The sequence below is a fragment of the Hydra viridissima genome, unplaced genomic scaffold (genome assembly GCF_058129835.1).
Source record: "Hydra viridissima isolate aposymbiotic clone 2 unplaced genomic scaffold, HvirCarnegie_v1 scaffold_1, whole genome shotgun sequence".
NCBI classification, from domain to species: domain Eukaryota; kingdom Metazoa; phylum Cnidaria; class Hydrozoa; order Anthoathecata; family Hydridae; genus Hydra; species Hydra viridissima.
This window is the reverse complement of record NW_028324300.1, coordinates 32,295,673-32,318,890: the sequence shown is the minus strand read 5'-3', so window position 1 is coordinate 32,318,890 and position 23,218 is coordinate 32,295,673. Positions and strand designations below refer to the sequence as shown.

The window sequence follows — 23,218 nt, the reverse complement described above, 5'->3', positions numbered from 1 at the left end:
GTTTTTATGTTTTTACTTACTGTAATGAACCCATTTATCTAAAAGATCTATGTAATGAATAACCAAATAACCTGAATACTTAAAACTAGCTATTGGCTAGTTACAGCTGGTTAGTTATAGTTAGCAATTATGAAAAAAAAAATCCTTTCCGATTTTTCTTTAGTCAAATATTTTTTAATAATTAGCCTTAAATGCTTTTAAATGTGTGTTATGCCATCTATTTAGTTTTTTATTGATAGCTTGGAAAAAATCTTAGTTATTTATGATGAAAATAGATTGGTTCACAGCCAATATAAAACCTTGTTTTTTTAATTTAATAGCTTTTGTTGTTTTTTTATTATAGCTCTAAGTGTTTTAATCCTATTAATCAGAATGGATATACTTTTAAGCAACAATATCATTTTCATTTTTATTTTTTTTAAAAAAAAAAAGTTTTTGATTTACATAAAAAATCATATCCTAAAATGGCATCCTATTTATCCTCATCAATACCAACAAAGCAAGAGCAATATTCAGAGTACAAGCTTCGAGTTCCAAGGTTTTTTTTCCTTTTTTTGTCGCATGGTTATTGTGAAGTCATCTTCTTTGAGCTATAAACTGCTTTTTATGTGATAATTTCATTTAAATGTAATTGTAATAAACTTGAAATCTTGCAATATGTAGCTAAAAATTTGAGTTGCCTTTTTTGGTGTTAGTTTTTTTTCTTTTATCAGAAAATTAGTTAAGAAATACAACGTTATGAAGATAAATTCACCAAAGCCATTAAAAATTGAATCCATAAAGGAGGTAAAGAACTATCTTGACATAAAAATATTTTTAGTTTAATTTTGCTGCTGTTGTTGGTAAAATGAAAATTACCATCATTTTCCTGTCTGTTGTTGGAAACAACATAATCATTATAGGCTAACATGGTACGCAAGACGAAAAAACAGCTCTATGTAGAAGAGGAAGCTTCAAATATTCCAGCTTTTGGTGCAGGAAGTGTATATAACTATGAGCGTAAAGAAGAAGCTAGGCGTAAAAGGCGTGGTTATATTATGAAGGAAATTAACAAAGATGATTTGCCATATGCTTTAAGACTTGGAGGAAAAGGTGGGAAAAGGTAAAAGTTTTACATTATTGCTTTAGTTACTTGTTAAATAAATATTACAGGCTTGGTTTTCTTAGTTTCAAGATATTGTTAGGTGTTTGAATAAATAGGGCTGGGAAGAAGAGCAAACAATGTGATAAGCAACATTCAAGTCAAATAAATGCTGTTTTGGTAAAATGGGATCCTGATTTTAATGTAATGTATGTTAGATTAACAAAGGTAGAATGAAATCTATTTGTATGCACCATCTAACAGTATCTAGGTACCAGTACACAAGTATCTATAACAATTTGAATAAATAAACAAAATCAATTTCCAATCACTTTGAAAGAGATTTGCCAATTGCAAAAATTACAAGTTTTTCAAAAAGAAAAACAAATGTTGTTTTTTGTATTCAATTATAAAATGAATGGAGGTCAAGTCAAAAATTTTTGTGAAAAAGATGCATATCCTCATGCAGATCATTCAGAGAAACAGGAAGTTAGAATAATGTTTAGAAATCCTAATTTTTAAACACAAAAGAAATTTATGATTTCTTTTATTAAATAATGAGTACATCAATGGATACACCTGAAGGCATCAAGTACCTAATATAAATATTTAAAAGTATCAATATCAAAATGGTCTGTCTTAAATTAAGTGTAATCAACAAATTTAAAGCCCTTTTTTGTAGCTTCAAGTTTTGAGTTTTGATAACTATGTGTTTGATAACTATGTGTTAGAGGGGGCAATCAGAAATCCCTTACAATATTTGATATAAGTTTGTGATGCAGAGTGTGTTTCATATTTGAACAAACACAAGAAAATCACCTATTATGCATAAAGAAGTTATAAGCTAGTTTCAATTAATTGTGATGGTGTTTGGGTTGCAAGTGGCATATTCCATGTTTCATCCCCTTTTTTTTAAAGTTCTTCAATTTAAAACTTAGTTTAACTGAGCAGATGAAAAGAAATTAAACTGGGCAGACTCTGCTCCTCATTACCAAACTCAAAAGATCCAGGAACATATGGGTCACAATATTCTCAATTAAATAATCTATAATAATAACAATTTTTTGAAGATTGCATATAGGTAGTTGAATTGAATGATAGCATTTGGTTAAGACTTTCTGATTTTCTCACTATCAAAAAAGTCAAAAATACTGAATATGGATAAACCATTGATACAAGTTGATGTGCATAAGTATTATGATAATATATATGCTGTTTAGATTTTTTTTTGTATTTCATTCAGTTTTAATGTTGTTGGTATAAATTTAAAAAAAAGTAGTTTGCCTTTTCTTTTCTACAAGAAATTTTGCTTTCATTAATGCAAATAGCTCCAATTATTCTTAGATGTATGAAACAATCTATTTATCCTAAACACACAACTTTCACTTTTTCAACACTTTTTCTAATCTAATTTGTTTCACTGCGAGCTTGAGTTTGTCAATTTCTGTTTTCTTCTGTACTTTTTCTCATTTTATTTGGTGAACAAATTTGTCTCAAACAAAGTATTCCAATAGTTTAAGATCTGGAAAGTTTGGTTTTCTCAATCACAGCTGGATGATTTTCTGTGCACCATTTTTGAGAAAAGTGATGGGTGTGAGTTATTGTACTGTCTTGCTAAATGTGCCATTATCACCAAATACTTAGTTACAATATTTTCAAGTTCTGTTTAGCTTTTTTATTGTTTGTACATTACACAAATTTTTAATTCAAAACATTATTTTTTAATGTTTATTGACAATTGTTTTCATAATTAGATGTTCCAAAAAGTATAAATGCAATTCTGAAGGTAGCATGTTTACAATTGTCCAATTACCTTATGTATAAATTATGTTTGTTAAAGTTAGAAAAAATATAAATATTTAAAAATAGTTAGTTAAAATTTTTTTCTTTTCAAATATCATTTAGTTTCTCTTTAATTACTTTTCTAGATTTACTGGTCGAAAAGAACCAATAGAACATTCAGCCTATTACATTCTTACACAATGCTCTGATGGAGTTTTTGAAGCTGTCCCTGTTCAAGCATGGTATAACTTTATGCCTGATATCAACTACTCAACACTGACAGCTGATGAAGTGGAACATGAATTTTCAAAGCGTGACAGGACTCTTAGTTATTTTACAAATAAGTATAAACTTGGTTCATCTGTTGAAGAAGATGAAAGTGGAAAAACTAAAAATAAAGATGATGATGGTCGACTGGTAAGTTTTTGAATTTTTATGTTATTGCATTTTAAAGATTTATTGATTAACAAAACAAACATTAACACGTTTTAAAAATGAACTGTCTTTAGCTTTATTCACTTCATACCTAATATTTGTAAAATTTATGCTTATATAATTTTTTGTTAATATCATAATTGATTGATAATTTTTTAATTTTTTTTTAAAAATTTGATAAATCTATAAGTTTAACTTCCAGAATTTTACTAAACTTAACTAATTTTCTAAATATAAATAAAGAAGGCTATTAGGAGGTAAATTTTCCATTTTCACTGTAATCATGCTTCATTCAATTTTAGATAATTCATGATAACTTGGAAGAGGGGGATGCAGATAACTATCCAGATGCTAATTTTGGCTCAGATGAAGAAGATAATGAAAATAAAACAAGTAAAAAATCCATTTTTTATAAAAACTTTTGATTTTGTAAATACCAAAATATTCAACTATTTTTTTAAGTGATTCCATTTTTTTTTTTTTTTTTTTTTAATTCATTTGCTATTTTACAGGTGTACCAGCAAAAAAGACTAAAAGTGCTTTTGCAGCTAAACAAAAGAAAGGTGATGATGATGGCTCTGATGAAGAAGAAGAAACAGAAAACTTTGAATCAAAAGAGGTTGACTACATGTCAGAGTCTTCATCCGGTATATTTATTTTGGATTAATAACCCAAAGTTTCATGGAGTTTTATGGGTGTTAAAAAGTTTTTTTGTTATTCAAATGTTATTGTTATAGGGATGGCAGTGAATAGTAAACTTATTATCAAAATTTTGTAAAACTCTAAATCAGTTTCTTTTTATAATTACATAATTAATAAATATTTTCTTATTTATGATTAAGTTTGTCTCTTCTATTTCACTATGTTTTTAGTTAAATATCTTTTTATCAATTACTTTATTATTTTACTATCAACATTGTCCTTTACTTTTAAGTTTATTTGATCTGTTTTTCAGTTGTTGTTTTTTTTCAGTTTTTTTATATATTCACTATTGTGTGTACAGTATTATAAAGTATTTTATAAAAAGAAATTTCTAATACTTTTGAAAATGCAAGCTTTTTATTTTTCTTTTTCATTTCTATCTAGATGATGAGGTTATTGATATAGAAGATGAACCAGATCCTAATAAAGAAGGTGCAGCAAAACCCAAAGATGATCTTAATATTTTTTCAGACTCCAGTGATGAAGATGAGGATGACAAAGACCTTAATGATGCTGGCAAGGAACTTAAAGCTATCTTAAAGAAAGAGATCGGAAGGGAGAGTAGTGAAGAAGAAGTAGATGATGAAGATATTGATGATGAATACTCGAAATCAGCTATTTTTATGCAAGGTTATATAACAGTTGTGTATTTTAGATTTTCTACACACTTTTACATCAAAAACAATTAACGCTTTTTTTTAAAAAAAAAATTTTAGGTGGAAAGAAGAAAAAGAGCAGCAATTCTAATTCTAAACAAGGAAGTCGCTCATCAACTCCTATTCAAGTTGAACAAGCTTCTGATACACTCAACCAAGCTGTAAAAACTCTTAAAGAAGGTAATCTTGAATCAAAACTCACTCAGTAGACTCAGTAGACAAGTTACTTTAATTATATGTAATATATATGCACAAATGATATACCAGTGTAATCATTTGATAATTAACTTTTTGATTAACTCTTAAACTATCTTTGCTTTTATCGTTTAGGTAAAGCTGGTTCTAAACGTACTCATGAAGGTTCTTCATCTAGTCCTCATTCTAAAAAACAAAAGATCAAACCCTCGGGAACAAATAGTCTTCTCCCTATTAATGATAATAAAAAAGCAGATATAAAAATTGGACGTTCTAGCAGTCCATCATCCGATTTTAGCATCACAGAAGAAACCATTCGTCGATATTTAATGCATAAACCAATGACTACTACTGACCTAATGAGGAAATTTAAAACAAAAAAAACTGGATTGAGTAAAGAACAAACAGTCACAGCTATTGCTTCAATTTTGAAAAAAATTCAACCTAACCAAGAAAAAATTGATGGAAAACTTTTTTTATCAATTAAAACAAGAAAATGAAGTTAATAATTTTAGGTTGATTTGAATTGATTATCAATTTTAAACTTGAATTTATCAAAATTAGTTTTTTTGCATTATTTAAAGTTATTTACTTGCTTTTTTTTTAATGTTTTTTTTTTATTCATTATAAGTATTTGATAAATTCTTTCATAATCTAATATAGGAAATGATTATAAAAATTAATTATTGAAAATAGTAGTTTAACTAAGAAGAAATTCCTTTATCTCTTATAATGTTTGCACATAAAAAAGGCATTTAAAGCTCTAAGTTTTTGTCTTAAAAGAATTTATAACTTTTGTAAGCATGTCCTCTAAAGATCTTGGTGATGTACTTTTGTCTCTCGGAAATGAAGCCAAGGAACTTTATCTTCCTCAAAAAGTGAAGCTGTTAGAACAACCTCCTTCACCTTTAGTTTTTTTGCGTGAATATGTGATGCCAAATATACCTGTTGTTATCAAAAATGGAGTAAAGCACTGGCCTGCTATTAAAAAGTGGACAGATGAATATCTAAAAAATCTCCTAGGTGAATTTTCAATTTGATTTTTAAAAATTATGTGGTTCAGCAGGTAAAAAGATTAGGCATGATGTTATTACATAATTTTGGGGTGGTAAAAATGTATATTGGCTCTAGTTTCCATGATGTAACCACACTTAATCAAATAATATTTACAAAATACATGATGTAACTTACACTATAAATTACATAATCAGTATAAGTGGCTGATAGAAAACTGCCAGGCATACCAATGATTAAATATTTTTCCATTGTGCAAAAATCACAGTATATGTTGCTTGTCAAGTTATACAGTCTTTGTTAAACATTATTAATTGCTAATATGTAAATACATGTCATGCCTTGTAAAAAAAGTAAATAATTTCTACTGTATTTGGGGCAATCAGTTGAATAAAAAAGCAATATTTAGGAGAGAACCAACAGATCATGTTATTTAATGTTACTTTTTATATGGTGCATCCAATTGACAAAGGTTTTGCAATTAGAGAAAATTATTTTTGTATCCAAACATTTCATTACCTGATGGAGAAGGGCTAAAGCTTGTAGTTATGAACTAATACCTCATGACCCAGATAATCTGCTATCCACATCTGCTGAACTGCACCTTTTAACACAAATGGAATTGAGATCTGGATTTTTTAAATAACAAAGAAGAGGTTTTAGGTAACAACAATAATAGTTTAATGTAGTCCGTCAACATATATTTTAATCCAGATGAGTGGAGATTGTTCATTGATACTTTCAAGATGAGTCTTAAAAACATATTGCTGCATAATGGCAATTAACTACCATTACTTCTATTTGCTTAAGCAGTTGCAATTAAAGAAACATGAGAATTTGAAAGAGTTCTTAAAATTAATGGTCAATCTTTGGTAATCAGGGTGTAAAAAATAAATTATCTAGTACTTATAGACAGCAATAAGAATATACTACTCATCCTTACACATCTGGTTGGCATATTTGACAATAATAAAGCACCTTTCAAATATCTGATAGAAAAATTTCCATCTTAGTGTTGTAAAAAAAAAATATCAAGGTTTACAAAATTAATTGATTTGTGTTGGTCCACAGATCTATAAGCTTATCAATGATGATGTTTCTTTCTGTGTTTTATGGCAAGAAAAAGCTGTGTGGATTACATTCATGTCAGCGACATGAAATTTTCTTGGAAACAATAAAGCAGCAAACTACAAGTGATTGAAAAACTCATCCAAGGTCTACATATAACTTGGTTGTAAGATATCCATAAAAATTCATATTCTACACTCTCATCTTTAATGTATTCGCTGTTGCTAACAGGGCTGTGGACTCAGAATGGGAAGCAAGTTTGTGGCTGCCTTAGTTGTAGTCATTAAAAATGCCCTGACTCTGATCTATTTATACAATAATATCCATTACTCATTTATCATTATAGACACATTTTAAAATAAAATATGTAAATATATATTTTTTTAAAAACTCAAGTTTATTTTTAATTGTGCCTTAAACTGTTTTTTTTACTAATTATTATTTAGCCTTATAAAAAGTCAATTAAAAATGTATTGGTTATAACTAAGATACTTATTAATGTTTGCACGAAGTTGCAAATGCTATATATCATTTCTAAGTGAAATTTACCATTAGTGAAATTTATTGTTAGTGAAATTTGCAACTATTATTTAGAGTCAGAGTTGGACATGCAAAAAAATGGAGTCAGAATTCTTAAGACCTGACTTAACAGCCCTGGTTACTGATATAAAAAAATTTGATTTTGATAAAAATATATAAGTTTACATATATATAGTATATTTTTACACATTATTTATTACCTGTTGTTGAAAATCTTTCTGTTTGCATAGAAACTAGAGCCAACTCTCATTATTAAATTAAAATTCTATGTGTGAAATTTTTTAAGTAATGGCACATTTCATTTCTGAAATTTAAAAAAAGTGAAAATTTGTAGAGCAATTTTTTTTAAAAAAAGACAAATTTGAAATTGTTTTAAGACAATATCTATTGATGTAATCTAAAACATTACTTTTTCTAAGTTTTTTTTTGTGTATGTATTTATTAGGTAACAAAAACATTACAGTAGCTCTCACACCAAATGGTTATGCAGATGCCCCACAGGGTGATCATTTTGTCATGCCCTATGAGATAGAAACAACATTTACGAGTTTTCTTCAAATGCTTCAAAGTGAGGACATGTCTGATATTGCATACTTGCAAAATCAAAACTCAAGTTTTACAGAACAGTTCAGTGAACTCATACCTGATGCCTGTAATGTTAAATTTGATAAAGCAGTTCTATTATATTAACATAATGCAATGAAACAAATAAAAAAAACTACCAATATTACCAGTCCTGAAGCTTTTCATTTCTTTGTTGAGAAAGTTTTAAAAAATAGACTTTGAATAAATGAGATTTTATAAAAATCTTTTAGAATTTTAATTTTTTTTAAGAATTTTTTTTAACTTAAACTCAATATTTTTATTGTAGCTGTAGATATTCCATGGGCAAGTGAAGCGTTCGGAAAAGTCCCTGATGCAGTAAATTTTTGGATGGGAAGTAGTAGTTCAGTTTCTAGTATGCACAAAGATCATTACGAAAATATGTATGCAGTTGTTCGAGGATCTAAAACATTTATTCTGCATCCACCAACAGATTTACCTTACTTAATGTATAAACAATATATACCTGCTAGATATGAAAAAGTAATCGGTTCTTACAGAATTGTTGAAGAAAGAAATGTAGATTGTTGCAGCATCTGTAGGTTGTGGCAAACAAACCTATCTGCTGAAAGTACTGATTGTCTTAAATCTTGTATTAATTACCGTAATTTAGATAATGAGGTAAAAGATGTAAAAACTGAAATGCATAAAGTAAACAACAAAATTATAAAATGTACACATAACTGTCATGCAACACCAAGAGTACCTTGGATTGCTACAAATCCTTTAAATCCTGATTATGAAACAAGTTTTCCTTATGATAACTCACACCCATTGAAAGTAACACTTCAATCCAGTGATCTGCTTTACCTTCCTTCATTGTGGTTTCATCATGTTCAACAAGAAGATAACACCATCGCCATTAACTTTTGGTATGACATGGAGTATGATATAAAATATAATTATTTTAAGTTTGTTGAAAAAGTTAATGCTATATATCAAGATCACTAATTCTTTTTTTTTTTTTTTTTTTTTTCAGAATTGGTTTTAATAGTTTTATTTTTACTTTTCATTAACTTTTAGAAAAATATTCTTGAAAAATTCAATTTCAATCCTGGAAAATAATTTTTGATTTGTTAAGTTCAAGCCCAGTGATTTTTTTTACTAATTGCAATTTTTATTTATTTTAACCTAATTAAAAGTGAAGATACTTCAAATTCTTTGCTAATGTTCTGGCTTTATTACTTTTTGTTGGTTTTCACATTCCCATTTTTATTGTAATTCTAAATAGGAAAATCTTTCATTTTGTCTTTAAGTTTTTACACTGTCTATATGGTAAGATATTCTAATATGTGATGAGTGAATTTTTTTTTTTTTTAATATTTTTAAAGTATTTATGTATAAGCTTTTAAAAAGCACTTCTGGATCTGAAGTGTTAATTTAATAGCAAAATCTAATATCCTAGAAAAAAGTTATATATGAAAAGCTGTTAAATTAGAGCATTTTGTTTTAATTTATCTTCACTTTTATAGAACACTTTACATAATTTACTAATAACTAGAAATCAAAACATAAAATGAAAAAATGGTCTCTTTATTTTACAAACTTAATGCTACTTACATTATGAATTTTAGTATTAATTGTAAAATAATAAAAATTTAATCAATATTTTTTAATATTTTAAAAAGATGGAAAAAAATCTAGCTTTATGAGATGGATATGCATACTAATAGGGTATCTTGATTTTTTTTTTTAATTTTTTTTTTATGTGTTTTATGTGAGTTTTTCATATTTTTTTACTTATTTTCTTAAATTAGGTAAAATAAGTCTAATTTGATTTTATTTGTACTCAAAGTTATCCTTTTTTTATTTCAGCTTAAAGAAATCTTATCAAAACTAGGTTGCACACCAAGAAAATTGGAAAGCATCCAGGTTCAAAAACAATTTTTTCAGATTTATTTTCTGGTGATTTCTGATGGCGCAATTAAAATAACTTAATATGAAAAAAATTTTTTTTGTTGTTTTTTTTTACCAAATGTTTCTTTCAAAATTGTTTTTTAAAAATTTAGTTTTTTTAATTATTGGGTTTTATTTATTTTTTTTGTCCATAAAATGATGTTTTCTTTTGTATAGTTCTTTGAAGATTATCTGAACCAATTGAATAAAATATTGACTCAAGATATTGTGTTCCAATTTACCTCAGAAAATTCAGAAATAATTTGTAACTCTATAAGAGCCTTTACAAACATTTTCTTGTTTTGCAAGGTGCTTTGTAACTTTTTTTTCAGTATATTTTTGCTTTTACTTTATGTAATAATCTATTTCAATTTTCTGTATAAAATAAATAGTGCAAGCAGTCTAACTAAAAAACTTAAAATGTAATAGGATACCAGTGTTCATCTTGAGGAGGAGAAGAATAAACCACAAGTTGCTGCTCTATTTAAGAATTCTTATAAAAATTTAAAAGTACAGTTATTTCTTGTTCTCTGATCAACTTTATTTAGTCTTAAATTAGTAACAATTTTTTTTTTTTTTTTTTTGTTTGTTTTTTTTGTTTTTTTTCTCAGGTGTCTATAAATATTTTGGATGGATGGTACCTTTGTTTTAAGGATTCTTTTGATGATTTTAAAAATGGTAGTTTTATTAATTTTTTTCTATACTTTAATTATAATTTTTTTTATTTGGTGTATAACTTTGCTTCCACCTTTTTTTTTCCTCAAAAATTAAGGCTTTATTCTCAGAAATTTATTGTACATTTATGGTTCAAACTATTTTCTATTGCTAATCACTTTTTTTTTCCCATCTATCTGACAGCAAACAAATCCCGTATTGAAAGAACACATCCTTTGAGGCAATCCATGAATCAGTCCAATTTTTCACTATATCGTAAGAATCAAAATGTTAATCTGCCAGGCTGTGCGCCATTGATTAGAAAAGGTGGTAATCAGATGGAGCAATGTCAGGAGAATATGGCGGGTGTGTAAGAACTTCCCATTTCAGCGTTTTCAAGTACTTTTTCACTGGTTGTGCCACATGGGGGCAAGCATTGCTATGTAGCAAAATCACTTTGTTGTGCCTCTCCTCATATTGGGGCCATTTTTTTTAGTGTCTGTCTCAAATGCATCAGTTGAGTTCAATATCATTTGCCAGTAATAGTTTCACTCTGTTTTAGCATCTTGTAGTACACTACACCGAGCTGGTCCCACCTAATACAGAGCATAACCTTGGAGCCATGAATATTGGGTCTGGCTATCAATGTGGATGCATGGTGGGGCAAATCCCATGATTTTCTGCATTTGGGATTATCATAGTGAACCCCTTTTTTGTCCCCAGTCACAACTTGGTGCAGAAATCCCTTCTACTGTTGCCTTTGAAGCAGCTGTTCACAAGCAAACAAACGCTGTTTAACGTCCCTCGGCTTCAGCTTGTACAGTGTCCAATTTCCTTGCTTCTTAACCATTCCTAGGGCTTTGAGGCACTTGGAAATGGTTGGCTGAGTTTAATGCAATGATTCAGCCAACTCTTCTTGGGTTTGGCATGAGTCAAGTAAAGTCATCAACTCATCATCTTCAAACACTTCTTCCCTTCCACAGCAATGCTGGTTTCAATGTTGAAATCACAACATGTTCTTTCACTAATAGATGCTTCACTATATGTATCCGAGAGCATTCAACGAGCCTCAGCTGCAGATTTCTTTGAATTAAATGTATAAAGTAAAACTTCCCACAAATGACAAGAATTTGGCTCGTAAACTGACATTTTAAAGCGATTAAAAATATATGAAATGAGTAGAATATGACTTATGTTTGGAAATGGTGCTCTCAATAGACATATAAAGTTGCCAAATGACACTTAAAATCTGACAGTTCTATTAATCGCGTGTCTCTAATGATATCCATCAAAAAATGGTGGAAGCAAAGTTATATACCCAATATTTTTACAAAGAGTTAAGCTAAAATATAACAAAACAAATTTTGTTTTCTTTTTTAGTTTTACATTCTATGTTTGATTGTATAAATGTGCTTGTGTATTTGGATGTAATGGCTGCAGCATCTGTTTTTAAATCTTTTAAAGGGTTAGATTAGCTTTTTTCTCTGAAGATGCTTGTTTTTATATAAAGAACTAAATTATACATATTTGTATAACTCAATTAAAAGTTATTTTTGTGTAAAACACTTTTTACTGTTTACATTTTTAAAACAGTCTCAATAACACATAAACATATGTTACTGTGAATATGTAAAAAAATGCTGCTTTTATAATTAAGTTTCTTTGAAAGTTTTTTAGTATTATTAAATTACAAACACTTTTGTGCAGATTGTATGTACATCACAAAAACTTAATTTTAAAGCATATAAGTGATTTCAAATGGTTGGTTACCATTTGTGATGTTGTTGAGCTTCTTCTACTTAAAAACTTTCAGGTAAAATGATTAATAGTGGTTATAGATACAATATAAACTTTTAAGCAGTATAATTAAAAAGTCATCATGATTTTTTTTAGGATGACATCCCAAAAACATTTCTACATAACATAAGGTTTTATAAATTCATCATAGGTCTTGCTCTTCAGATTACAGTGGTAAATTTGCTTGTAAATTTTAGTTTAAAAAACATTTTTTGTTTCCTTTTATCTAGCAATAAACAGGACTCTTTCACAATTATGATCTAATAAAATGTTCTCTTCATCTTAATGGTCATTTAATATTTCAATTTTAGGATTTAAAAGATGCTTTTGATGATGCTGGAAAGAAAATATTTTTCTTTGCTTGTTCAGTTCAAAGGTATTTGTAAATTAAGTTAGTAATAACTGTAATTAGTGACATATGTTACTAGTATGATTATTTACAATCACATGAGCTAAGCATTTGATAAAATATTTTTGTCTTTTGTTTCTTATTACATTGTGTTTGGGAAGTTTTGGTATGTTTTAGTGAATCCAAAACCGGATTTCGGAATTTCGGAATTCCGAAATTCCGTCATATTTTGAATTTTTAAAAATCCGGAATTCAAAAACGCAAATTCTGGATTTTTTGAATTTAGAAGTTCGATTATTTAATTCTTATTTTATTTTTGAAGTTATTTAGAACTGTTTTTATAAAAATTTCAAAAAAAACTTTTGTTTTGTTTTTATATTATGTATTTCCTCCGTTCTAAAAATTTTAATTTTTATTACTAAAAACGTTTTTCAACAACAAAGTTGTCATCCTCAGTAGTATAATACAACAGTTTTTAGTAATAAAAATTAAAATTTTTAAAACGGAATAAATACATAATATAAAAACAAAACAAAAGTTTTTTTTTGAAATTTTTAGAATTTCGAATTTAGAAGAACTTTTACTATAGATGGCAGCATTGTGTACTTTCATTGTTATAAATTCAAAAAATTTAAATTTTAGTAGGCTTAGGCTACTGCAAATGCATTAAATTTTTTTTTTTAAATGAAATATTAACATTAAGAAATTAAATTGTATGCAGAGCAGACAAAGTAAGTCATTATATTAATTTTATGTTTCAAAAATTTTGTAGACTTACATTGTTATTGTTTTAAATCCCAACCCAAGTATGGTAGATAAATCTGAAGAAACTTTTATGGACATTTCAAAAGAAAGCTCATCAAATTCTGTGTGGAAATATTTTCTACAAGGGAAAACAAATCAGGTGGCGAAATGCATGCAATGCAAGCAAGTTTTAAAGATATTGGGTGGATGTACAACTCCCATGCACACACATCTTCGTTCTAAACACAACACAGTTTTGAACAAGCGAAAGTTTGATGAAAATACAACAGCTTCTACATCTGACAGTAACGATAGTGTTGTGAGCACAACCAGAAAAACAAACACGATCATTGATTTTTTCAAGTCAAAAAAAGATGAAACTTTTCCTGCCGTAGTAGCTAGAATGATTGCTTCTGATGGTTTACCGTTTCGTGTTTTTTGTACGTCAAACGATTTAAGAAAATGTTTAACAATGCGTGGATTCGGTGATATTCCAAAATCACCCACCAGCATACAGAAAGTCGTGATGGATTATACTAAAAAAATTAAACAATTGCAAATTGCTGAAATTAATCAATTAAAAAAGAATTTATGCTTTAGTCTAACATTGGACGAGTGGACGTCCTCTCGAAATAGACGTTATATGAATGTTAACGTTCATGGGTCGAAAAATATCTGGAATTTGGGTCTTTCTCGAATTAATGGTCAATTTGCGGCTAAAAATTGTGTAAAATTGTTAGAGGACAAGTTAGAATCATTTCAGTTAAATATAAGGAACGATATTTCGTGTATTGTAACTGATGGTGCTTCTATGATGCAAAAAGCGGGTAGATTATTACCATGTGAACAAATTTTGTGTTTTGCTCATGCAATTCAGATTGCAATTGTAAATGTGATCTACAAACAAACAGAGAAAGAGGTAGATGAAGATGATTATGAGAGTGTCCTAGATCTGGACTCTGATGAAGAAGATTTAAGTGATGATGAAGGAATGCAAGTGGGGACGAGAAATGAATGTGATGTAGAAATTACTGAAAAGTTTACATTGCGAAATGTAATCATGAAAGTTTGGGTAATTGTTCGAATGATTCGATGTTCCCCTTTAAAAAATGAAGTGTTGCAAAAACATGTGAAGGAAGATCATGGAAAGGAATTTCAGCTATTGCTTGATTCGAAGACTAGATGGAGTAGCCTGATGTCCATGTTAGAACGTTTTAATCTTTTGAAAAGTTCAATAAAAAAGGCAATAATTGATATCAAAGCGGATACATTTTTGAATGATTCAGAATGGAATATAATATCTACAGTTTCTAGAAATTTGAAGCCTATAAAATTAGCCGTAGACACGTTATGCCGTGCTGATGCAAATTTTCTTTCTGCGGATGCAACATTTACGTTTGTGTTTTGAAAAAAAAAAAAAAGAAATTGGTCGTGAAATGAAAAAAGAGTTTGAAGTTCAAATTAATCGAAGAAGAACTGTGGTATCCGATGTTCTTCAATATTTGCATAATGGGGGTAAAACCAAAATTCACAAGAACATTTTGCGTCGCTCGAAAACTGAAATAACCAAAATTATCATATCCCTAATCCAAAGACTTAGTGGTGAAGTAGCATTAGAAATAGACCCGACAGTATCTGAGTCTACTAAAATGGATGACGATAAACCTATCGAATCATTGGAAACTCAGTTATCCTTGCAGGAAATTCTTTAGCAAAAGATAAAGGAATCACTCTCAGAATCATGGTCAAAAGTTCTACAAAAATCATCGATTCATTCCGAAATTCACAGTGAAATGAAATTTTGGGATGAAGGGGGATCCCGCAGAATGCTTTTGGAAGATCTTTACAAAAGTTTATTAACAATTCCACCAACTAGTGTGGAGTCAGAGCGCGCATTTTCAACAAAAATTCGATCAAGGCTCAACGACAAAACATTGGATACTTTGTGCTTTTTAAGAAGCTTTTTCAAAAATCAAAATGAAAATTGAACTTTTATTTTGCAATTTTATTTATGTAGTTCAAAAAAATTTTAATATGAAATATTTCCTTATTTTGTAATTTGTTTTAATTTTATTGTTTTGAACTAAATACATTTATGTTAAAAAATAATGTACTTTCTTTTCTTTATATTTTTTAAATTCTTCTATAATAATTCCGGAATTAAACTGGAATTCCGGATTTCATCTCCTGTAATTCCGAAAATCCGGAATTCAGTTTTTTACAAAAAAATGGATTCACTAGTATGTTTTAGTTTCCTTTTGTTAGTATTTTGTATTTGTGTATTCTGTATTTTTAGAATATCTATGAAGCACTGTCATGCCACACAAGATTTATATTTATTACTGGAAGCTACAGTACATTTCTTTCTGTAAAATATACTCTATTAGTTAAAAAAAATTAATTGTTTTGATGAAAAGGTTTAAACTAAATTCATTCATGCTCTTTTATAGGTAAAGACCTGTGTCAAAGAATTACTACATTTAAAAAATGCTAGTCCTCAGTTTTTCAAAAGTGAAAAATTTATTTTTTACTATCATAGAATATACAAATAACAATAAACATGAAAATTGTACATTTAATTTGCTTTTTTTTTATCAGTACTTTTTACAGTTATTGTTATTTGATTTAAACATAACATGTTAATGTAGTATTTGTTTTATAGTGTTGGTTACTGAAAAAATGAACATAGTCGATGATGGTTTAGTGCACTTAGTTTTGTTCTCTCGCATGCTTTCTGAATTGAAAGACAGATTTAAAGATGATATTCCATTACATTGGTGTTCTTCTGAAAATAAAGATAGTTTAATTGGATTATTTTTCAATCTTCTAATCTCTTTGCCTTCAGTGTTTGAAAACAATAAGATCCTATTACAAAGTTCTTTTGGCTTAGTTAATGTTTATGAGTATCTTCTCATGAATTTATGTTCTTACATTGCCAATCTTCCTCCATCATGTATTCAAAATGTTGTGTGTAGTTTTTATATTTTTATTTTGGTTGTTGAAAAATTTCTTTTTTAACATTATTCATTTTCTTTCGGATAGCTTTTGAAGAAAGTTAATTTTTGAAAAATATTATGTCATCATATTTAGCATTGCTGATGTTTTACTTTAGAGTGATATCCTTTTTTCTACACTTCTCACATCTAGTGTCACATTCATATTTGCTGCCGATCTTCTTAGCTTTATTGCAAGGTTTGTTTTTATTGGAAATTTTTTTGTTCAAGGTTTAACTTTCAGCTTTCTAGGATAATGATATTTAGAGTTTTTAATTTTTTATTTAATTTTTTATTTTGTTTTATTAAGATGGAGCAATGAAGAATTGTGTCTTCAATATATTATTGCCCTTGGAAAAATGGTAACACTCACTTTAGCTGTAAATATTGTGTTTTGATTATCATGTAATTTTAAAAGTGTATACTAGACCCCTGATGAAGTTGCATGTTATCTGTTGTCCTCAGTTTTATCTTCTTTTTTGTTTTCAGTTTTTAAAGCATAGTTCACCTTCATTCCTATATTTAATTCCTTTTAGATTACTTTTTTTAATTATTAGCTGGTGAAACTAGGTTCAATGGGATTGGAAGCTTCTGCAGGATGTAATAACATGGCATTGCTTTTTCGAAGAATGTTCCTTTTTCTAAATGAGCAACAACTTGTAAGTAAATTTTAGTAATTTTTAAAATGTTTTTACATTGAGTTTTTTTATTGTTTTTATATTCTTGTTTTATTAGTGTAAAAAGTTTTTTTTGTTATGTTTTTAAACACACACACCTCCTACAATTGGAAAGTTTGGAAACAGTTAGGTTTTCTTGACATTAAGTAATGTAAAGTATTAACTTTTTTCATTTGGCATTCAGTCTATAAGTTTTTGAATATGTTACTTATCCCCATGCTGCTTGGAGATATTATCAAAAAAAATGTTCAATCTTTAACTTTCCAGTCAAAATAATCCCACAAATGCCCTGTAGGATATAAGTCAGGTAATTGCTGAAAAATCAACTTCTGACTATCAACTCTTCAGCAATTCAAGTAATGCGGCATTTTCTAGAAGAAATATAAACCATCAAACTTCCTCTAGGTATTTTACAATAGCTGATTTTATATATATATATATATATATATATATATATATATATATATATATAAAATTGTTTTTTATTTTTTCTTAAAAATATAAAGCACTTATTAAATTAAAAAAATTCAAGTTTATAGACACATTAAAAATGAAAATTTTGAACAGAAATTTGAACAAAAACAATTTAATTAAATATGTTACAAAAAGAAAAAAAAACTTAATACTCTCCGCCTTTAAGTATCTCCACCTTTTGCACTGATCACAGAAGTGAATCTCCTGGGTATTGATTCGTATAAATTTGTAATGAAATATTGTGGAATATTGGTCCACTCTCTTTTTAATATTCGGAAACAATCTTCAACATTTTTGGGGTTATATTTAGCCTTTTTTTTATCAAAGTAGTCCTAAGCATGTTCAATAATGTTCAAATCTGGATTTTGAGGAGGCCAGCTCATTACTTCCAAAACTCCCTCCTCACATATGTCCTGTAAATATTTTTTGGTCACTCAGGAACATTGTTTGGGATCATTGTCTTGCTTTAGAATGAAATTATTATCAATTAGTCTCATTCCAGATGGTATTGGGTGATGTCTTAAAATTTCCATATATTGTTCACCTGTCAGTTTGCCATCAATTCTGATTAAATAACCTACTCCAGATGATGAAATACAACCCCAAACTAAAGATCTTCCACTTCAAATTTTATGCTCAAGAGATCCCATGTTTTTAAATTTTTTTATAATTTCTCTGCTGTTCTTGAATATTTTGTTTTTTGGGTAATTTTTCATTGAGAAGCCTTCTTCATGGAATACAATTTTTTTACGTTCCAGTAGTGGAGTTTTAACATTTTAATAACGATAAACACAATAATACAAAAAAAAAACTTTAACTAGAATAAGTTTTGTTCTTAGAAAAACAAAAAATATTATTAAATACACAATATCTACAAAATATCTTTATAAATTGTATTATCATCTAATAAGAAGTCTTCACAGCAAATAATAAACAAAAATGCAAATGCAAACTAAAAACAAATGAGCTGATATGAATTGGTTCATATTGGCATATAATAAAAATAAACATGTTAGATATTTAAATACAACAAACTATTTAAAGTTTTGATAAATATTGCTTTTGTTTTTTAAAATAGTGTTTAGTGTTGTTTGAAATATAACATTGTTTTATATAGAAAAATACTCTGAAACTACTATTCAAAGTATATTAAAAAAACATGAGTTTTAATAAGTGGGCTAAAACGTTTATGTAGTAAAGGGTTTTTTTTTAAAGTTTATATATTAACAGGTGTGATGATAGTTTAAGTGATTTCCGAAAGTTTAGAAATACTTTAAAGTCTTACTAATTTTTAATTTCGTTTCACTTTCCTGGAGACTATGGTTTAAATAGCAGGTTAAAAGTATGTAAAATAAAGTTCATTAGTAAAGAAAGTTTGTAGGGTGTTCAATGAGATATTTATGATTTTTACTATTTTTACTATTTACTACAATTTTTACAATTTGTACTATCTACTGAAATTTTACACCTGCATCCAAACTTTCCGATAGTATTATATATTTGTATATACATTACCATCAGAAAGTTGAGGCGCAGATGTAAAATTTCAGATAGTAGAAATTATAAGTTTTCCTTTGTATTTATTTTTACAATTTTTATTAAATAAATAAAAACGAATATTAGAGTGTAATTTTTTTTTTAAACGCCCAAACATCTTTATTCGTACGTTCTGTTTGTATATCAAATATATATGCAACAAATATATGTATAAGGATTACATTTTTTCAACTTACAAAAAAAATAGAAATTTGTGTGACAAAATACTTTTATTTTGTTAGGACATAAAATTATTTATGAGAGATTATACTTTCTCTCAATCAATCTATCTATGGATACATATGCCTCTTGCTAAATTGAAATGCGAAGCTGATGACATAAACAAGATTGCTACGGTGGCTATTTCTGTAATTCAGTTGAATGGTGAAGAACAGAATGACTCTGACAGCAATGTTGTATGTACTTAAAGTTATAAAGGGCTATTGTTGTTTTAATATTTATGCCAATAATAACACTGATGAGATCATTGACAATAAAAATTGCACTTTATTACCAACGTGAAAAGTGGTCGGTCATTGCAGTATCTCATTTTCACCTGGTAACACAAACGCTCATTAAGTGTCTGAGTTCCCAGGGGAAAGTGAGATACTGCAAGAGGTTCCTCAAGTTAAAAGTGAAACTGATTTTTGCTCGAACTTGAAAAAACCTTCTAAAGACTATAGAATAGCTAAGCATAATTCGTTTTGAAGTGGAGACTGAATGTTGGTCGAAGCCAATTAATTGAAATGTGAAACAGAATCCCCTGAAAAGACTGGTAAGGAGTGGTGTAATTTACTATGTTACTATCATTTAATTTTAATTTATTTGCATACAAATGAATAATTTTAAATAAATTATAGAAGCCGAGAAGTTGAGGATCTAAGTAAGTTGATGGTATTCACGTCAAGGGTTTAATTCATTCACACAATCTGCTTCATCAGCATTCAGTCAAGAATCTCTTCCAAAATCTGGATTTATTGATCTGTTTAAAGACGATTTTTAGCATTACAAAGAGTTTGCTTAATATCGGAAAAAATCAACATTTTTAAAACTTTTTTTTTGTTTGTTTTTTTCTAAGTTTTATGACGTTTTTCGAAATATTGCTAGATGTGTCTACGTTATTAGGTTGCTGCAATTCAAGTGTTGTGTAATATCTCACAGAACTTTTTTAACCTTTTAACTGCATCTAACCAAAGAACAATACTTCAAGAGGTAGTTCAGTTTTGGAGTTGTTTTTGTGATCTAGAAGAAGACATTGAAATGGTAAATTATTAAATTGATTTGTAAGTTTTATGATTTTATTCAACATTTTCAAAAATGAAAAATAATTTGCTTTAGTTCATCAAAAAATGCTTCTTTCAGCTCGTATCGTGAGTTTTTAATTGTAAAATTTAAAAACTCACGATAATGAAGATAATGAAAGTGGAATTTTTTTTCTTTATTTTTTTTTTTTTTAATTTTTTTCCTTTTTTATAGAGCGAAAGTGTGGTAGTGACGATGTTAGGTCTTGCATCGTATATTTTTCGCTTCTTTCAACCCAAAGAAATGTTTTTGGTACGTTTTGTTTAAAAAACATGTTGTTTGCTAATAGAAAGGTCTTGGTCACGTCTGCTTAAATAAAATGTTTTTTGTTTTAGATACTTTCAGTTTTAAGAGATATTTTATTGAATTGCGATGATCAGTTATTTCGCTTACAAGTGACTTGGTTTCTTTCTGAACTCAAGTGCGTACGCTTCCATGAAAGCGTTCAGGTAGTTTTAATAGGGCAATTTTAAACCATTTTTGTTTTTGTTTTTTTTTTATTTGCATAATTTTACTGTTTCTTATCTAAATGCTTTTGTTTAGTCTGAATGTATCTCAATCGTCGCATGCCTGTTCAATTATTTAATTGATCATAACGATTGGGTGGTATCATTTTTTGCCATGTCAGCTCTACGTGATTACGCTGAGGTTTTTGTAAAGCATTTCATAAAAATTAGTGTGTTTAACGAAATTAATTTTTCCCAGTCAATAATTTTATTATAAACGGTGTATTTAAGGTATTTTATTATAAAGCGACTTGATTTAAGGTTACCGTGTATTCACAAGCAGTATCATCGTTCTTGCCGCTAAACAAGAAAACTGATTTTACGAATTTCTTAAAAAAGGTAAATATTTTATTTTTTATATGACAAATTTTTATCACTAAATGCCGTTGTAGACAGGCAGTTGTTTAAACATTGCAAACTAAACATATTAGTAACTCTGTTGTAAGCATTTAGATGACTGTTTAGGAATCGAAACAACATTGGTCTGTGTTGCAACAGAATATGCACGAAATCTTGCGAGACAATAAAACTACAACTAAAAAGTGTGATGTCAGATCTGACGTTGAAGTAGGTTTTTAAAAAGTTAGTTTTTGCTTCATCGTAGTTTTGTTGAAAATGTTTATGCTATTTTTTTCCTTATGAGCAAAGTCCTTTTTTTTGTCCAGGACTCGATTCGGGAATGTCTTACAAATATTTCTCACAATATCGAAATTCTGAAGAACCTTTTAAGCTCGTCTACGCTTCCATCTTTTTGTCAAGTAGAAGTAGAAAAATTGATTGATTCTCTTTCTTTTACAATCATGAAAAAATGTTCTAAAAAGCCCGAAACTTTTGACAATAATGCTCTGTAAATACTTCCTTAAATTTGTAAAAAAAAGTTGTATGGAATTTATAACTTCCTACTGACAATATTAACGAAAAACGATGTTAGAATTTGGTCAGTTTTTCTTTTAATGGGTGTGGTGCTTTTTAAGTACAACTATTTTTAATTAAAATAATTGAACTTATTTAACTTAAAATAGTTGAGCTTTTCTTTAGCATTTCAATAAATAAATAAAAAAGTTGATTGTTAAAAATATTTTAACAGAAAAGTTTTATACGTTGAAATTTCTTTATAAATACACAGCAAAAAATGTAACGCTAACATAACGGTTACAAAACGGTATGTTAAAAATGAAAAGTTTGGCATTATGTTTACCGTTACGTAAGTAATATGTCTAAAGCGTTATGTTATTTGTATATTTGTATATAATGTAAGGCGTTATGCTTAACACAGTTATTTGTATATTTGTATATAAATGTAAGGCGTTATGCTTAACCGTTATGTTTACTAAGGGTCTGCGTCTCGGAATCGTTTTCTCGAAATGAACCGGAACAAGCATAACGAGACGAGAAATGTCCCGGGAAAAATTGACGAATAAACTGTCCCGGAATAAAGTTAAAAACCGGGACAAATTTTTCTTCGTAATTTAAAAATTGTATCCCGGATATCATTGTCTTGTCTCGTCTCGAATAAAAAAAATAACGAGAAGCAGGGAGCTTATTCACCAAACTTTTTTTTGCGTAAGTTTGGCGTAAGTTCAAAACTGTAAAAGTCGTATTCACCAAACTTGCGCAGTTGCGCTTCAAAAAAACTTTCGTAAGTTTTTGCGTAAGTTCAACCCTCAATTATCGGTATTCACTAAACTGAAATGGTACTCATGTGAACTAAGGCGGAAGACAGTTTTTTTGTGAAAAAAAAAGCCGATAAACTTAGTTAAATCCGATTGGTTGTTGCGCTATAACTTATGCGTACCGAAAACTTAAAAATGTTAGATTATGCAAACCATTATGTCTGGTTAAGGAGTCAGTTGAACTAGAATATTATTGAATATTTTGTGTTGCATTTATAAACAAAATCAAATTGATCAAAGGATTTCTCGAAATATTGAAATACTTTTATAACAACAAATTTAAAGTAACTTGTGTTTAACACAAGTTATACTTTCATTTTATGTTATTACAATTTCATTTATATGGAAACAGTTGCTTACTATTCTTATTGCAAAAAATGCACATTTACTTATAAAGGTACTGTAAATTATATTATTATAAGCAAAAAGTCTATATATTTTTAAACTTATTTAAAAAAAAAAAAGTTTTAAGAATTGTTTTTTCGAAAATGAATTATTTATAACATTATTTAAATTATTTTATTAAACAATTACATAAAAC

At 28.1% G+C, this 23,218-nt stretch overlaps 3 protein-coding genes across 6 annotated transcripts; all 3 read left to right on the top strand.

Moving 5' to 3' along the window:
• The first annotated feature begins 406 nt into the window (after positions 1–406).
• Positions 407–5,436, top strand: LOC145192104 (general transcription factor IIF subunit 1-like). The gene is made up of 9 exons (XM_080069279.2): positions 407–538; positions 714–786; positions 903–1,102; positions 3,010–3,280; positions 3,601–3,691; positions 3,811–3,945; positions 4,385–4,630; positions 4,717–4,836; positions 4,987–5,436. Exons 1-9 carry the CDS (start codon positions 465–467, stop codon positions 5,349–5,351), a joined length of 1,575 nt encoding a protein of 524 aa, XP_079925405.2. The 5' UTR covers positions 407–464; the 3' UTR covers positions 5,352–5,436.
• A 76-nt stretch (positions 5,437–5,512) lies between these two features.
• LOC145192105 (bifunctional peptidase and (3S)-lysyl hydroxylase Jmjd7-like) lies at positions 5,513–9,513 on the top strand. Its single transcript, XM_080069280.2, has 3 exons — positions 5,513–5,874; positions 7,919–8,125; positions 8,345–9,513. The coding sequence occupies exons 1-3, from the start codon at positions 5,655–5,657 to the stop codon at positions 9,025–9,027; spliced, it is 1,110 nt and encodes a 369-aa protein (XP_079925406.2). The 5' UTR covers positions 5,513–5,654; the 3' UTR covers positions 9,028–9,513.
• A 33-nt stretch (positions 9,514–9,546) lies between these two features.
• Positions 9,547–21,937, top strand: LOC145192454 (FIGNL1-interacting regulator of recombination and mitosis-like). 4 transcript variants are annotated; one of them, XM_090086624.1, is made up of 23 exons: positions 9,547–9,750; positions 9,892–9,948; positions 10,150–10,281; positions 10,402–10,482; positions 10,584–10,650; positions 12,007–12,091; positions 12,334–12,439; positions 12,520–12,597; positions 12,735–12,799; positions 15,813–15,870; positions 15,967–16,027; positions 16,179–16,483; positions 16,629–16,708; positions 16,820–16,871; positions 17,067–17,168; positions 19,439–19,612; positions 20,322–20,459; positions 20,673–20,750; positions 20,834–20,947; positions 21,042–21,146; positions 21,266–21,343; positions 21,470–21,571; positions 21,670–21,937. In XM_090086624.1, exons 1-23 carry the CDS (start codon positions 9,730–9,732, stop codon positions 21,853–21,855), a joined length of 2,325 nt encoding a protein of 774 aa, XP_089942750.1. In that variant the 5' UTR covers positions 9,547–9,729; the 3' UTR covers positions 21,856–21,937. The 4 variants fall into 4 exon arrangements, 3 of the variants coding, with proteins under 3 accessions (XP_089942750.1, XP_089942757.1, XP_089942765.1); XR_016452281.1 differs by having other exon boundaries at positions 9,624–9,750; positions 19,439–19,971; positions 20,057–20,459; XM_090086631.1 differs by lacking the exon at positions 12,520–12,597 and having other exon boundaries at positions 9,624–9,750.
• The last annotated feature ends 1,281 nt before the right edge of the window (positions 21,938–23,218 follow it).

Coding starts and splice junctions, on each gene's coding strand:
- LOC145192105 (XM_080069280.2), top strand. CDS start 5,655: ATGTCCTCTAAAGATCTTGGTGATGTACTTTTGTCTCTCGGAAATGAA. Junction 5,875..7,918: donor ATATCTAAAAAATCTCCTAG/GTGAATTTTCAA, acceptor TGTATTTATTAG/GTAACAAAAACATTACAGTA. Junction 8,126..8,344: donor TGAACTCATACCTGATGCCT/GTAATGTTAAAT, acceptor TTTTTATTGTAG/CTGTAGATATTCCATGGGCA.
- LOC145192454 (XM_090086624.1), top strand. CDS start 9,730: ATGGATATGCATACTAATAGG. Junction 12,440..12,519: donor TTCTACTTAAAAACTTTCAG/GTAAAATGATTA, acceptor GATTTTTTTTAG/GATGACATCCCAAAAACATT. Junction 16,028..16,178: donor TAGTCCTCAGTTTTTCAAAA/GTGAAAAATTTA, acceptor TTTGTTTTATAG/TGTTGGTTACTGAAAAAATG.
- LOC145192104 (XM_080069279.2), top strand. CDS start 465: ATGGCATCCTATTTATCCTCATCAATACCAACAAAGCAAGAGCAATAT. Junction 787..902: donor AAATTGAATCCATAAAGGAG/GTAAAGAACTAT, acceptor TAATCATTATAG/GCTAACATGGTACGCAAGAC. Junction 3,692..3,810: donor AGATAATGAAAATAAAACAA/GTAAAAAATCCA, acceptor GCTATTTTACAG/GTGTACCAGCAAAAAAGACT.